Source organism: Heptranchias perlo, chromosome 13 (genome assembly GCF_035084215.1).
Source record: "Heptranchias perlo isolate sHepPer1 chromosome 13, sHepPer1.hap1, whole genome shotgun sequence".
Classification (NCBI taxonomy): domain Eukaryota; kingdom Metazoa; phylum Chordata; class Chondrichthyes; order Hexanchiformes; family Hexanchidae; genus Heptranchias; species Heptranchias perlo.
Genome location: NC_090337.1, coordinates 56,957,761 through 56,975,086, shown reverse-complemented (window position 1 = coordinate 56,975,086; position 17,326 = coordinate 56,957,761). Strand labels below are relative to the sequence as shown.

Below are 17,326 nucleotides of genomic sequence, written 5' to 3'. Positions count from 1 at the left end.
AAACAGTCCATTTACTCAGCAACCAGCATCTATTTAAACAGAGTCTCTACGAACTACAGCAAACAGAACTCATGACCAAAACTACAGCAACATCTCCTGATAAAAGCAGGATTATTTCTCCAGCAAAATGCAGCATGGAGGATAGTTACATAATACAAATTATGCGTGCAAAATCAATCCCAGTTACATATAACTGTGCGGTCTCCAGGTGCAATTGACAGGGGAATTACCAAATCATCTCCATTCTGGCCGGGACTTGTGGTGTCACTGTATGCAGCCTTAATATAAAGTACTCATGTGGAAGAACAGGTTTCATGGTGGGAAAATGGAAGGGCCTGCTCCCTCTGTGAAAAATACGTACATTTTATTTTGCCTGTCTTCAGTGGCCAATGACGTTTCTCGTAGCCCTTCTGGCTCCACGCCTGGCTGGTGCCCATACACAATGTGACTCGTTCATCACAGGAGATCAACTAGTCTTTGATGGCTCAAACTTTCAAATTTTTTGCAATTTGTGAAAAGCAGAAAATGCACCAACAGAACCAAGGTTAAAGTGTAGAATAAAGGTTTATTATTATGTAGACTCCAAGTTATCAGTATCAGAGCTAACAGCACATGATATTTTCAGAAATTCCTCTGAAGGGCAGCCCAGCCCATTTAATCTTCAGGCGTCAAGCCCTGTTCAACCTTCACATGTCCGCCCTGTTTAACCTTCAGGTTCTTTATTTCTGCACTTTAGAAACAAAATAGCCCCTCCTGAGATATACACTGTTCCTGGACTCTTGTCAAATCCAGTCTTGAACCAGCTGCTGGTGGTATGATAAAGGAGGCCAGCACTGGTCATGTTGTCTTCCTTCCCTCCCTCTTTACATTACAACAGTGACTACACTTCAAAAAGTACTTCATTAGTTGTAAAGCGCTTTGGGATGTCCTGAGATTGTAAATGGCGCGAGATAAATGCAAGTTGTTCTCATCCTCCTATTGGGTCTTCACTAAGAGCCTCCACCAAAGGCAGAGCTAACATCAAGAATTCAATTAATGGACAGTTAGAGGCACAAACCCATTTCCTAGCTGAATATTATAGTGCCAATGAATTGTGGCACCATGCCACCTGAGCCCAGAGTAGGCATGTGAAAAACTGGTACATTTAAATGATTCAATGCTGCTTTCAACATATAAATTTTGTAATGTAGCAGATAAATATCCCTTGAATTACTGAAGAGTAGAGCACACTTAGAACACTGAGAAAGGAACCAGGATTGAACAGTGTAAGCAGGGACTGACTACCTTTTTTCTTTGGTGAGGCTGAGTTACCCATCATCCCAATCTATTACAATAAGATGTAATACACAAGCTGTATCTGAGTATAAGTCACCTTGTTTTTCAGTATGGGAGATCATCACCAAATTACCACGATACATGTAGCACCTCGCACTTAGAGCATGAAATAGATCTCCAATCTAATTTAACACAATTTTAGGCACATTGGAAAGACATTAGAAACATCACTTTCACCTGCAGATTAATCAGGTTAGTATAGAGTAGATTTGGAAAGAGTTAGTTGTTAGTCAGTGAATATATCCAGTCCAGATAATTGGTCACTTTTGTGTAAACACCAAATGTTTGATAGCGGCCACAACCTTCTCCCCAGCTGACCAGTCCCACCAGAAACCACGTGCCATTGACTAGAGTGACCATAGGTCCACCACTGTCTCCTTTGCAGGCATCCTTGCGGGAACTAGGGCTTCCTGCGCAGACCATGTTGCCTGTGATTTTGTCTCCGAGCTTCTCCCTACACAGTTTGTGGGAGGTCAATCTGACATTGATGAATAATAGAGTACTAGGGCGGATCCTATCATCGTTTTCATCCATAGCACCCCATCCTGTGACCAGCACTACCTTGTTTGGAATGAGTAGATTTCTCTCTGCCATCTCTTTGGTGGGCAGGCACACTGGTATGATGTAATTACTGAAGATGGCAGCCTCAGCTAGTCGGAGGAGAGCAATGTCACTGTCCATGTTGGTACGTCTGAAGTTGTGGTGGACGTGCACGAAGCTCACTCGAATAGTATCCTCAGTGTGTTCAACAACTGTTCTGTTATGCTCACCTGAAATGTAGATGAGCATAATGTCAAAAATTTTGTGCCATATGAGCAGCCAGAATTATTTATAGGCTGGCTCCCTTCTTCAGGGATTGTAGCAGCACATGGAAATGAACAGAGGATACCACTACATGGCTAATTTTCCTCTCCAGTCCCCCCACTGGTGCAGTTGCACCTCTGAGAGGAGGAGTGCGCTCTATTTTGTAAAACCCGGGTGTATCCTGGAGCAGACCTGTCCCCAGCAGGGCCTTGCGCAGGGACTGGAGAGCAGCAACCAGAAGGTTCCAAGGCCCGAAGATCATTTGAGGTTGGGAAAGGGGGGTGGTAAATACTTTAAATACCTGTACTGATCTTGTGCCTCCTTGTTTATTCGGAGTGCTCCCAGGACGTCCACAGATTCTGAGGCCTGCAGAGGGTCCCAACACGAGCTCTGCTGACAGGTTTCATAGAGTGTCCCTTCCTTTGGGCACCCACAGGTGAAGTCAGAAGAAAGTGAAGTGAGAGGCCTGGAACGTCCTCTCCCACCTCATTACCATACGTATGCTGGGCACAGACTCAGTGATGTCAATCCAGGGAAGCCCAGGAAATCCCAGAGCAGCATTGTGGAGTGGAGACCTGGTGCAGCAGGTCTGTGGCCCTATTTCCTCTTTGCCGCACCTAGAAACTGAATGTCCCCTGGGCATAATGATGAGGCGGGGGGGGCGGGGGAGCATGAGGGAACAAGGCCATCAAGGAACATAAACACGAAGATGAGAATGCCATGGAGGCACTGGGGGCCTAGAACCAATGTAAGTCAGCAAGGACAGGAGTGATGGGTGAGTGGGACTTGGTGTACCATAGGAAATGGGCCGCAGAGTTTTGGATGGACTGAAATTTATAGAGTAGGGCGGATGGGAAGTCGGCCAGGAGAGCATTGGAATAGTCAAGTCTGACTTTCTAGCCATGGGAAACAATCTCTCAGCATCTAAGATCCCTAGGGGACTCCAAAGGAAATGGTGCAGGGTGGAAGAGAAGCCATTGCTGTAGATGCTCTGGCTGAGACTGGAAAGGTAAGAGTGCAGCCAAGCAAGGGCAGTCCCACTTAGCTGGACAACAGAGAGGTATTTGACACAATTCTCTCTAGAAACTGGAGGCTGTGAGCTTTGCCCAGTGAGAGACACACCTTACTTTAGGGCCTAGGCGATTGTAGGAGCTGTGAGTTATACCCAAAATGATTGACAGTTTTCCATACCGAGTTTGGCTCTAAAATGCCCTCCATCATCGACACAATGAGCAGCAGTCAGTACCCAAAACTGATGAATTAGCACTCCTCCACAGATGAATTGCCCTCTCGCATTCAGAAGAAGGACCTGTCAGCAACAGACACAGTGGCCTTATGAACATTAAAAGCAAGTCCCAAACACAAACAAGGATCCTCCAACAAAGGATCATTCAGCAGCTTCAACAACCAAAAAGCAGCTCCCCCCCCCACCAGGGCCCAGTAAAAACAGTTCCCCCACCAGGGCCCAGTAAAAACAGCCCTTCACAGGGCCCAGTAAAAACATCCCCCCCCCCCAGGGCCCAGTAAAAACAGCCCCCCCACCAGGGCCCAGTAAAAACAGACCCCCCACCAGGGCCCAGTAAAAACAGTCCCCCCAGGGCCCAGTAAAAACAGCCCCCCCACCAGGGCCCAGTAAAAACAGACCCCCCCACCAGGGCCCAGTAAAAACAGTCCCCCCAGGGCCCAGTAAAAACAGCCCCCCCACCAGGGCCCAGTAAAAACAGACCCCCCACCAGGGCCCAGTAAAAACAGCCCCCCCACCAGGGCCCAGTAAAAACAGTCCCCCCAGGGCCCAGTAAAAACAGCCCCCCCACCAGGGCCCAGTAAAAACAGCCCCCCCACCAGGGCCCAGTAAAAACAGCGCCCCCCACAGGGCCCAGTAAAAACAGCTCCCCCCAGGGCCCAGTAAAAACAGCGCCTCCCCCCCAGGGCCCAGTAAAAACAGTCCCCCCACCAGGGCCCAGTAAAAATAGCCCCCCACAGGGCCCAGTAAAAACAGCCCCCCCACCAGGGCCCAGTAAAAACAGACCCCCCACAGGGCCCAGTAAAAACAGCCCCCCCACCAGGGCCCAGTAAAAACAGACCCCCCACCAGGGCCCAGTAAAAACAGACCCCCCACCAGGGCCCAGTAAAAACAGACCCCCCACCAGGGCCCAGTAAAAACAGTCCCCCCAGGGCCCAGTTAAAACAGCACCCCCCCCCCAGGGCCCAGTAAAAACAGCACCCCCCCCCCAGGGCCCAGTAAAAACAGCGCCCCCCCCCCCCAGGGCCCAGTAAAAACAGTCCCCCCCCCCCAGGGCCCAGTAAAAACAGCTCCCCCCAGGGCCCAGTAAAAACAGCACCCACCCCAGGGCCCAGTAAAAACAGCCCCCCCCGCCAGGGCCCAGTAAAAACAGCACCCCCCCCAGGGCCCAGTAAAAACAGCCCCCCCCCCACAGGGCCCAGTAAAAACAGCACCCCCCCCAGGGCCCAGTAAAAACAGTCCTCCCCCCCCCCCCCCCAGGGCCCAGTAAAAACAGCACACCCCCCCCACCAGGGCCCAGTAAAAACTGCACACCCCCCCCACCAGGGCCCAGTAAAAACAGCACCCCCCCCCAGGGCCCGGTAAAAACAGTCCTCCCCCCCCCCAGGGCCCAGTAAAAACAGCACCCCGCCCCACCAGGGACCAGTAAAAACAGCACCCCCCCCCCGCCAAGGGCCCAGTAACAACAGCTCCCACTGTGTCCAGTAAATACAGCCTTCCTCCCCCCCCAGGGACCGCGAGGTGTTCCAGGCGATTGTTTACAGGACCGCGTGGTGTACCAGGCGATTGTTTACTGGACCGCGTGGTGTACCAGGCGATTGTTTACAGGACCGCGTGGTGTACCAGGCGATTGTTTACTGGACCGCGTGGTGTACCAGGCGATTGTTTACAGGACCGCGTGGTGTACCAGGCGATTGTTTACAGGACCGCGTGGTGTACCAGGCGATTGTTTACAGGACCGCGTGGTGTACCAGGCGATTGTTTACAGGACCGCGTGGTGTACCAGTCGATTGTTTACAGGACCGCGTGGTGTACCAGGCGATTGTTTACTGGACCGCGTGGTGTACCAGGCGATTGTTTACTGGACCGCGTGGTGTACCAGGCGATTGTTTACTGGACCGCGTGGTGTACCAGGCGATTGTTTACAGGACTGCGTGGTGTACCAGGCGATTGTTTACTGGACCGCGTGGTGTACCAGGCGATTGTTTACTGGACCGCGTGGTGTACCAGGCGATTGTTTACTGGACCGCGTGGTGCACCAGGCGATTGTTTACAGGACCGCGTGGTGTACCAGGCGATTGTTTACAGGACCGCGTGGTGCACCAGGCGATTGTTTACTGGACCGCGTGGTGTACCAGGCGATTGTTTACAGGACCGCGTGGTGTACCAGGCGATTGTTTACTGGACCGCGTGGTGTACCAGGCGATTGTTTACTGGACCGCGTGGTGTACCAGGCGATTGTTTACTGGACCATGTTATGTACCAGTTATTGACTTTTATTAGTTCCATAGTCATGAAGAATGTAGTTTGTATTATAGACTCACTTTTGTCCTGTTACTGCCTGATTCTAGATCGGAGTATTAGAGATAATGGGGCTGATTTTAGTGTTCAATATGTCCCATCTGTGCCCATTTTCAGGTCCAGACGCGGTGGACTGAACTATGCAATCTGCAGGAAATGAGTCCAAACAGATTGCCCTCTAATTTAGGCCCTGCTTCATTTCCCAGCCTGGCCTGGCACAGGCTCAGTGGGTAGCACTCTCGCCTCTCAGTCAGAAGGTGGTGGTTCAAGCCCCATTCCAGAAACATCAGCATGTAATCCAGGCTGGCACTCCCACTGCGGTACTGAAGGTATGCTGCACTGTCGGAGGTGCTGTCTTTCAGATGAGATATTAAATTGAGGTTCCGTCTGCCCTCTCAGGTGGACGTAAAAGTACCCATGGCACGATTTGAAGAAGAGCAGGAGAGTTCTTCCCGGTATCTTGGGACAATATTGAGCCCTCAAACAACAGCACTAAAAATAAACCAGATTATCTGGTCATTATCACATTGCGGTTTGCGGGACATTGCTGATCGAATTTTTTGAAGAGGTGACTAAAGTAGTGGTCAGGGGAATGTCAATGGATGTTATTTATATGGACTTCCAGAAGGCATTTGATAAGGTCCCACATAAGAGACTGTTAGCTGAGATAGAAGCCCATGGAATCGAGGGAAAAGTACGGACTTGGTTAGGAAGTTGGCTGAGCGAAAGGCGACAGAGAGTAGGGATAATGGGAAGGTACTCACATTGGCAGGATGTGACTAGTGGAGTCCCGCAGGGATCTGTCTTGAGGCCTCAATTATTCATAATATTTATTAACGACTTAAATGAAGGCATAGAAAGTCTCATATCTAAGTTTGCCGATGACACAAAGATTGGTGGCATTGTAAGCAGTGTAGATGAAAACATAAAATTACAAAGGGATATTGATAGATTAGGTGAATGGGCAAAACTGTGGCAAATGGAATTCAATGTAGACAAATGTGAGGTCATCCATTTCAAAAAAGGATAGAACAGGGCACTTTCTAAATGGTAAAAAGTTAAAAACAGTGGATGTCCAAAGGGACTTAGGGGTTCAGGTACATAGATCATTGAAGTGTCATGAACAGGTGCAGAAAATAATCAAGAAGGCAAATGGAATGCTGGCCTTTATATCTAGAGGACTAGAGTACAAGGGGGCAGAAGTTATGCTGCAGCTATACAAAACCCTGGTTAGACCGCACCTGGAGTACTGTGAGCAGTTCTGGGCACCGCACCTTCGGAAGGACATATTGGCCTTGGAGGGAGTGCAGCGTAGGTTTACTAGAATGATACCCGGACTTCAAGGGTTAAGTTACTATTTTAACACTTTACCTATTATGGAGTAATAGGTAAAGTGTTAAAAAAGGAAAAAGCAGGAACTAAGCGTCACAAAACAGATTTGAAAGTTCTTTATCTGAATGCACGTAGCATTCGTAATAAAATGGACGAGTTAACGGCACAAATAACTACGTATGGGTATGATCTTGTGGCCATTACAGAAACATGGCTGCAGGGTGACAACGACTGGGAATTAAATATGCCAGGGTATTTAACAATCAGGAAGGACAGGCAGGAAGGAAGGGGAGGTGGGGTGGCTATGTTAATAAAGGAAGGAATCACTGTAATACAGAGAAATGATATTGGGACAAAGCATCAAGATAATGAAACAGTTTGGGTGGAGATAAGGAATAATAAGGGAAAAAAAACATTAGTGGGCGTAGTATATAGGCCTCCTAATAGTTGCAACTCTGCTGGAAGAAGTATTAATCAGGAGATAGTCGGGGCATGTAATAAGGGAACAGCCATAATTATGGGGGATTTTAATTATCATATTAACTGGACAAATCAAATTGGGCAGAGCAGCCTTGAGGACGAGTTCATTGAGTGCATCAGGGATGGATTTCTTGAGCAGTATGTAACTGATCCTACAAGGGGGCAGGCAACCTTGGACCTGGTCCTGTGTAATGAGTCAGGATTAATTAATAATGTCCTAGTTAAGGATCCCCTTGGAACGAGCGACCACAACATGGTTGAATTTCATATCCAATTAGAGGGTGAGAAGGTTGATTCTCAAACAAGCGTACTGAGCTTGAATAAAGGAGACTATGATGGTATGAGAGCGGAATTGATTAAAGTGGACTGGGAAAATAGATTAAAGGGTAAGACGGTACATGAGCAGTGGTGTTCATTTAGGGAGTTATTTTACAACTTTCAAAATAAATATATTCCACTGAGGAAAAAAGGGTGTAAAAGAAATGACAGCCATCCGTGGCTAAGTAAAGAAATCAAGGATAGTATCCGACTAAAAACAAGGACATATAAGGTAGCCAAACTTAGTGGGAGGATAGAAGATTGGGAATTCTTCAAAAGACAGCAAAAAGTAACTAAAGGATTGATTAAGAAAGGGAAGTTAGATTATGAAAAGAAATTAGCAAAAAATATAAAAACAGATAGCAAGAGTTTCTATAGTTATATAAAAAGAAAAAGGGTGGCTAAGGCAAACATAGGTCCCTTAGAGGATGAGACCGGGAAATTAATGGTGGGAAACATGGAGATGGCAAAAATGCTGAACAAATATTTTGTTTCAGTCTTTACAGTAGAGGACACTAAGAATATCCCAACACTGGACAAACAGGGGACTCTCGGGGGGGAGGAGCTAAATACGATTAAAATCACTCAGGAGATGGTACTCAGTAAAATAATGGGACTCAAGGCGGATAAATCCCCTGGACCTGATGGCTTCCATCCTAGGGTCTTGAGGGAAGTGGCAGTAGGGATTGTGGATGCTTTGGTGATAGTTTTCCAAAATTCCCTGGACTCAGGAGAGGTCCCGGCAGATTGGAAAACTGCTAATGTAACACCGTTATTTAAAAAGGGTAGTAGGCAGAAGGCTGGAAATTATAGGCCAGTTAGCTTAACATCTGTGGTGGGTAAAATTTTGGAGTCTATTATTAAGGAGACAGTAACGGAACATTTAGATAAGCATAATTTAATAGGACAAAGTCAGCATGGCTTTATGAAGGGGAAGTCATGTCTGACAAATTTGCTTGAGTTCTTCGAGGATATAACGTATAGGGTGGATAAAGGGGAACCAGTGGACATAGTGTATTTAGACTTCCAGAAGGCATTCGACAAGGTGCCACATAAAAGATTATTACTTAAGATAAAAAATCACGGGATTGGGGGTAATATTCTGGCATGGGTGGAGGATTGGTTATCGAACAGGAAGCAGAGAGTTGGGATAAATGGTTCATTTTCGGACTGGCAACCAGTAACCAGTGGTGTTCCACAGGGGTCGGTGCTGGGTCCCCAACTCTTTACAATCTATATTAACGATTTGGAGGAGGGGACCGAGTGCAACATATCAAAATTTGCAGATGATACAAAGATGGGAGGGAAAGTAGAGAGTGAGGAGGACATAAAAAACCTGCAAGGGGATATAGACAGGCTGGGTGAGTGGGCGGAGATTTGGCAGATGCAATATAATATTGGAAAATGTGAGGTTATGCACTTTGGCAGGAAAAATCAGAGAGCAAGTTATTTTCTTAATGGCGAGAGACTGGAAAGTACTGCAGTACAAAGGGATCTGGGGGTCCTAGTGCAAGAAAATCAAAAAGTTGGTATGCAGGTGCAGCAGGTGATCAAGAAAGCCAACGGAATGTTGGCTTTTATTGCTAGGGGGATAGAATATAAAAACAAGGAGGTATTGCTGCAGTTATATAAGGTATTGGTGAGACCGCACCTGGAATACTGCATACAGTTTTGGTCTCCATACTTAAGAAAAGACATACTTGCTCTCGAGGCAGTACAAAGAAGGTTCACTCGGTTAATCCCGGGGATGAGGGGGCGGACATATGAGGAGAGGTTGAGTAGATTGGGACTCTACTCATTGGAGTTCAGAAGAATGAGAGGCGATCTTATTGAAACATATAAGATTGTGAAGGGTCTTGATCGGGTGGATGCAGTAAGGATGTTCCCAAAGATGGGTGAAACTAGAACTAGGGGGCATAATCTTAGAATAAGGGGCTGCTCTTTCAAAACTGAGATGAGGAGAAACTTCTTCACTCAGAGGGTGGTAGGTCTGTGGAATTTGCTGCCCCAGGAAGCTGTGGAAGCTACATCATTAGATAAATTTAAAACAGAAATAGACAGTTTCCTAGAAGTAAAGGGAATTAGGGGTTATGGGGAGCGGGCAGGAAATTGGACATGAAGCTGAGTTCGGATCGGTCAATGCCCTGTGGGTGGCGGAGAGGGCCCAGGGGCTATGTGGCCGGGTCCTGCTCCGACTTCTTGTGTTCTTTAGATTTGTGGTTGGGATCAGATCAGCCATGATCTTATTGAATGGCGGAGCAGGCTCGAGGGGCCGATTGGCCTACTCCTGCTCCAATTTCTTATGTTCTTATGTTCTTAGAGAATAATGGAGGCAATAAACCATGGAATCAATTAGGAAACAACTGAATGCTATGATGGTGGGCCATTAGGATCACTCTGGATGGGTGAATTAAGATGGGCTGACTGGCCTTCCTCACCCGCAAATATTTTATGAGTTTGTGAAATGAATACAGAGAGAAATACAGCAGAGAGCCGCCATTCAACTAGATATAGCCCTGATTCTGAAGCACATGTCGGAGAGCTGAGAGGAGCAAGAGGTGGCTAATCACTGCAGTCTTTGAAACAGGTTTACTAGATTCTATAATAGCTAGGTCTAGGCACTGTGGAACACATCGACAGGTGCCAGCAGTGACCAATATGATCAACCCCTTTTTTGTCAGATAGAGCTGGCTTTGCCACTTGATTGCCTCTCTTTAGATGCAACGGTTCTGAGAATATAAAATCCATCACATATGACAGTTAAAGCCGATTCAATCACAATAACAACTTGCATTTATATATCACCTTTAGCATAGTAAAATGTCCCAAGGCGCTTTGCAGGAGTGTAATCAGACAAAAAACTGGCACTGAGTCAAGTGACCAAATGCTTTTTCAAAGAGTTTTGAGGAGACAGAGGTAGAGAGGCAAAGAGATTTGGGGAGGGAACTCCAGAGCTTCGGACCTAGACGGCTTAAGATACAGCCACCAATGGTGGGGTGAAGGAAATCAGGGATGCACAAGAGCCCAGAACTGGAGGAACGTAATGTTCTCGGAGGGTTGTAGAGCTGAAGGAGGTTACAGAGATAAGGAGGGGCGAGGCCATGGAGAGACTTGAACTAAATGGATGAGAATTTTAAAATCAAGGCGTTGGTGGATGGGGAACCAATGTAGATCAACGTGAAAGAGCGAATTAAATCAACATGTGAGGCAGAAAAATATTAAAGGGTGATAGGAAAGAGCAAGGAAAAATGGAGCGAGTAGTATCACAGGCACGATAAACCAACATGTGTCAAGGTAAGTGTTCCTTACCTGCAGTGAGACAGCAGTCCCTGGAACTGAGTGTCTATCACTGCAGTGAGAGAGCAGCCCCTGGAGCTGAGTGTCTATCACTGCAGTGAGAGAGCAGCCCCTGGAGCTGAGTGTCCATTACTGCAGTGAGATAGCAGTCCCTGGAGCCAAGTGTCTATTAATGCATTTGTAAACAATTTTACAACACCAAGTTATAGTCCAGCAATTTTATTTTAAATTCACAAGCTTTCGGAGACTTCCTCCTTCCTCAGGTAAATGTTTCAGGAGCTCCTGAGGAAGGAGGAAGTCTCCGAAAGCTTGTGAATTTAAAATAAAATTGCTGGACTATAACTTGGTGTTGTAAAATTGTTTACAATTGTCAACCCCAGTCCATCACCGGCATCTCCACATCTATTAATGCAGTGAGAGAGCAGCACCTGGAGCTGAGTGTCTATTACTGCAGTGAGATAGCAGTCCCTGGAGCTGAGTGTCTATCACTGCAGTGAGATAGCAGTCCCTGGAGCTGAGTGCCTATTACTGCAGTGAGAGAGCAGCACCTGGAGCTGAGTGCCTGTTACTGCAGTGAGAGAGCAGTCCCTGGAGCTGAGTGTCTATCACTGCAGTGAGATAGCAGTCCCTGGAGCCAAGTGTCCATTAATGCAGTGAGAGAGCAGTCCCTGGAGCTGAGTGCCTATTACTGCAGTTGTAAACAATTTTACAACACCAAGTTATAGTCCAGCAATTTTATTTTAAATTCACAAGCTTTCGGAGACTTCCTCCTTCCTCAGGTAAATGTTCAGGAGCTCCTCGAAGCCTACGCATTTATACATATAGAACAATACATGGTGTTTACAGAATGCCCCTGCAACTGCCCGTTGCCAAGGCAATCACCGTGTTCAGACAGAGAGGTGTTACCTGCAGAACCCCCGAATACACATTCAACAAAAAAACAAACAGGAAAAAAAAACAGAGAGGCAGAAACATCCGGAAGGCAGAGAAAGCCAGCAAATGACCCATTATATTAAAAACAGATAACATTTGTTCGCTGGTGGGGTAACGTGTAGCGTGACATGAACCCAAGATCCCGGTTGAGGCCGTCCTCATGGGTGCGGAACTTGGCTATCAATTTCTGCTCGACGATTTTGCGTTGTCGTGTGTCTCGAAGGCCGCCTTGGAGTACGCTTACCCGAAGGTCGGTGGATGAATGTCCATGACTGCTGAAGTGTTCCCCGACTGGGAGGGAACCCTCCTGTTTGGCGATTGTTGCGCGGTGTCCGTTCATCCGTTGTCGCAGCGTCTGCATGGTCTCGCCAATGTACCATGCTCTGGGGCATCCTTTCCTGCAACGTATGAGGTAGACAACGTTGGCCGAGTCACAGGAGTATGAACCATGCACCTGGTGGGTGGTGTCCTCTCGTGTGATGGTGGTATCTGTGTCGATGATCTGGCATGTCTTGCAGAGGTTACCGTGGCAGGGTTGTGTGGCGTCGTGGACGCTGTTCTCTTGAAAGCTAGGTAGTTTGCTGCGAACGATGGTCTGTTTGAGGTTGGGTGGCTGTTTAAAGGCGAGTAGTGGAGGTGTGGGGATGGCCATAGCGAGGTGTTTGTCCTCATTGATGACATGTTGAAGGCTGCGGAGAACATGGCGTAGTTTCTCCGCTCCGGGGAAGTACTGGACGACAAAGGGTACTCTGTTGGTTGCGTCCCGTGTTAGTCTCCTGAGGAGGTCTATGCGATTTTTTGCTGTGGCCCATCGGAACTGTCGATCGATGAGTCGAGCGTCATATCCCGTTCTTACTAGGGCGTCTTTCAGCTTCTGTAGGTGTCCATCGCGTTCCTCCTCGTCTGAGCAGACCCTGTGTATTCGCAGGGCCTGTCCATAGGGGATGGCCTCTTTGACGTGGTTAGGGTGGAAGCTGGAAAAGTGGAGCATCGTGAGGTTGTCCGTGGGCTTGCGGTAGAGTGAGGTGCTGAGGTGCCCGTCTTTGATGGAGATTCGTGTGTCCAAGAAAGAAACTGATTCTGAGGAGTAGTCCATGGTGAGCTTGATGGTGGGATGGAACTTGTTGATGTTATCGTGTAGTCTCTTTAGTGATTCCTTGCCGTGGGTCCATAGAAAGAAAATGTCGTCGATGTATCTGGTGTATAGTGTTGGTTGGAGGTCTTGTGCAGTGAAGAAGTCCTGCTCGAACTTGTGCATGAAAATGTTGGCGTATTGGGGTGCGAATTTGGTCCCCATGGCTGTTCCGTGTGTTTGGGTAAAGAACTGGTTATCGAAGGTGAAGACATTGTGATCCAGGATGAAGCGGATGAGTTGTAGGATGGCTTCCGGAGATTGGCTGTTGTTGGTGTTGAGTATTGATGCTGTCGCAGCGATGCCGTCATCGTGGGGGATACTGGTGTATAGTGCCGAGACGTCCATCGTGGTGAGAAGTGTTCCTGGTTCAACTGGTCCGTGGGTACTGAGTTTTTGTAGGAAGTCTGTAGTGTCGCGACAGAAGCTGGGGGTTCCCTGTACGATGGGTTTCAGGATGCCCTCGATGTATCCAGAGAGGTTCTCACACAGGGTTCCATTGCCTGATACGATGGGAACGGGCAGTTGCAGGGGCATTCTGTAAACACCATGTATTGTTCTATATGTATAAATGCGTAGGCTTCGAGGAGCTCCTGAACATTTACCTGAGGAAGGAGGAAGTCTCCGAAAGCATGTGAATTTAAAATAAAATTGCTGGACTATAACTTGGTGTTGTAAAATTGTTTACAATTGTCAACCCCAGTCCATCACCGGCATCTCCACATCATTACTGCAGTGAGAGAGCAGCACCTGGAGCTGAGTGCCTATTACTGCAGTGAGAGAGCAGTCCCTGGAACTGAGTGTCTATTACTGCAGTGAGAGAGCAGTCCCTGGAGCTGAGTGTCTATTACTGCAGTGAGAGAGCAGTCCCTGGAGCTGAGTGTCTATTGCTGCAGTGAGAGAGTAGTTGTTTGAGTCTTATACAGTGGTTACACAGCACCGATATTAATCAGTGCAAATTCATTTTTAAACAATTACATACTTTTTGAGTTGTAGTCACTGTAGTAATGTAGGAAACAAGGCAGCCTCTTCTCACACAACAATAGGAACATCGGAACATAGGAACAGGAGTAGGCCATTCAGCCCCTCGTGCCTGCTCCGCCATTTGATAAGATCATGGCTGATCTGTGATCTAACTCCATATACCTGCCTTTGGCCCATATCCCTTAATACCTTTGGTTGCCAAAAAGCTATCTATCTCAGATTTAAATTTTGCAATTGAGCTAGTATCAATTGCCGTTTGCGGAAGAGAGTTCCAAACTTCTACAGCCCTTTGTGTGTAGAAATGTTTTCTAATTGCGCTCCTGAAAGGTCTGGCTCTAATTTTTAGACTGTGCCCCCTACTCCTAAAATCCCCAACCAGCGGAAATAGTTTCTCTCTATCCACCCTATCCGTTCCCCTTAATATCTTATAAACTTCGATCAGGTCACCCCTTAACCTTCGAAACTTTAGAGAATACAACCCCAATTTGTGTAATCTCTCCTCGTAACTTACATAAGAACATAAGAACATAAGAAATTGGAGCAGGAGTAGGCCAATCGGCCCCTCGAGCCTGCTCCGCCATTCAATAAGATCATGGCTGATCTGATCCCAACCACAAATCTAAAGAACACAAGAAGTCGGAGCAGGACCCGGCCACATAGCCCCTGGGCCCTCTCCGCCACCCACAGGGCATTGACCGATCCGAACTCAGCTTCATGTCCAATTTCCTGCCCGCTCCCCATAACCCCTAATTCCCTTTACTTCTAGGAAACTGTCTATTTCTGTTTTAAATTTATCTAATGATGTAGCTTCCACAGCTTCCTGGGGCAGCAAATTCCACAGACCTACCACCCTCTGAGTGAAGAAGTTTCTCCTCATCTCAGTTTTGAAAGAGCAGCCCCTTATTCTAAGATTATGCCCCCTAGTTCTAGTTTCACCCATCTTTGGGAACATCCTTACTGCATCCACCCGATCAAGACCCTTCACAATCTTATATGTTTCAATAAGATCGCCTCTCATTCTTCTGAACTCCAATGAGTAGAGTCCCAATCTACTCAACCTCTCCTCATATGTCCGCCCCCTCATCCCCGGGATTAACCGAGTGAACCTTCTTTGTACTGCCTCGAGAGCAAGTATGTCTTTTCTTAAGTATGGAGACCAAAACTGTATGCAGTATTCCAGGTGCGGTCTCACCAATACCTTATATAACTGCAGCAATACCTCCTTGTTTTTATATTCTATCCCCCTAGCAATAAAAGCCAACATTCCGTTGGCTTTCTTGATCACCTGCTGCACCTGCATACCAACTTTTTGATTTTCTTGCACTAGGACCCCCAGATCCCTTTGTACTGCAGTACTTTCCAGTCTCTCGCCATTAAGAAAATAACTTGCTCTCTGATTTTTCCTGCCAAAGTGCATAACCTCACATTTTCCAATATTATATTGCATCTGCCAAATCTCCGCCCACTCACCCAGCCTGTCTATATCCCCTTGCAGGTTTTTTATGTCCTCCTCACTCTCTACTTTCCCTCCCATCTTTGTATCATCTGCAAATTTTGATATGTTGCACTCGGTCCCCTCCTCCAAATCGTTAATATAGATTGTAAAGTGTTGGGGACCCAGCACCGACCCCTGTGGAACACCACTGGTTACTGGTTGCCAGTCCGAAAATGAACCATTTATCCCAACTCTCTGCTTCCTGTTCGATAACCAATCCTCCACCCATGCCAGAATATTACCCCCAATCCCGTGATTTTTTATCTTAAGTAATAATCTTTTATGTGGCACCTTGTCGAATGCCTTCTGGAAGTCTAAATACACTATGTCCACTGGTTCCCCTTTATCCACCCTATACGTTATATCCTCGAAGAACTCAAGCAAATTTGTCAGACATGACTTCCCCTTCATAAAGCCATGCTGACTTTGTCCTATTAAATTATGCTTATCTAAATGTTCCGTTACTGTCTCCTTAATAATAGACTCCAAAATTTTACCCACCACAGATGTTAAGCTAACTGGCCTATAATTTCCAGCCTTCTGCCTACTACCCTTTTTAAATAACGGTGTTACATTAGCAGTTTTCCAATCTGCCGGGACCTCTCCTGAGTCCAGGGAATTTTGGAAAACTATCACCAAAGCATCCACAATCCCTACTGCCACTTCCCTCAAGACCCTAGGATGGAAGCCATCAGGTCCAGGGGATTTATCCGCCTTGAGTCCCATTATTTTACTGAGTACCATCTCCTGAGTGATTTTAATCGTATTTAGCTCCTCCCCCCCGAGAGTCCCCTGTTTGTCCAGTGTTGGGATATTCTTAGTGTCCTCTACTGTAAAGACTGAAACAAAATATTTGTTCAGCATTTTTGCCATCTCCATGTTTCCCACCATTAATTTCCCGGTCTCATCCTCTAAGGGACCTATGTTTGCCTTAGCCACCCTTTTTCTTTTTATATAACTATAGAAACTCTTGCTATCTGTTTTTATATTTTTTGCTAATTTCTTTTCATAATCTAACTTCCCTTTCTTAATCAATCCTTTAGTTACTTTTTGCTGTCTTTTGAAGAATTCCCAATCTTCTATCCTCCCACTAAGTTTGGCTACCTTATATGTCCTTGTTTTTAGTCGGATACTATCCTTGATTTCTTTACTTAGCCACGGATGGCTGTCATTTCTTTTACACCCTTTTTTCCTCAGTGGAATATATTTATTTTGAAAGTTGTAAAATAACTCCCTAAATGAACACCACTGCTCATGTACCGTCTTACCCTTTAATCTATTTTCCCAGTCCACTTTAATCAATTCCGCTCTCATACCATCATAGTCTCCTTTATTCAAGCTCAGTACGCTTGTTTGAGAATCAACCTTCTCACCCTCTAATTGGATATGAAATTCAACCATGTTGTGGTCGCTCGTTCCAAGGGGATCCTTAACTAGGACATTATTAATTAATCCTGACTCATTACACAGGACCAGGTCCAAGGTTGCCTGCCCCCTTGTAGGATCAGTTACATACTGCTCAAGAAATCCATCCCTGATGCACTCAATGAACTCGTCCTCAAGGCTGCTCTGCCCAATTTGATTTGTCCAGTTAATATGATAATTAAAATCCCCCATAATTATGGCTGTTCCCTTATTACATGCCCCGACTATCTCCTGATTAATACTTCTT

The 17,326-nt window shown here is 46.6% G+C and overlaps 1 protein-coding gene across 1 annotated transcript in view; it reads right to left on the bottom strand.

Annotated features, from left to right (window-relative positions):
* Positions 1–555: 555 nt before the first annotated feature.
* LOC137331612 (vitamin K-dependent protein C-like) overlaps positions 556–17,326 on the bottom strand; it is a 51,907-nt gene continuing 35,136 nt past the window's right edge. The window contains exons 8-9 of the mRNA XM_067995524.1: positions 3,331–3,448; positions 556–2,105 (exon numbers count right to left, since the gene is read on the bottom strand). Coding sequence (XP_067851625.1) covers positions 1,555–2,105; positions 3,331–3,448 — 669 coding nt within the window. The 3' untranslated portion in view covers positions 556–1,554. The remainder of the gene's footprint in view (positions 2,106–3,330; positions 3,449–17,326) is intronic.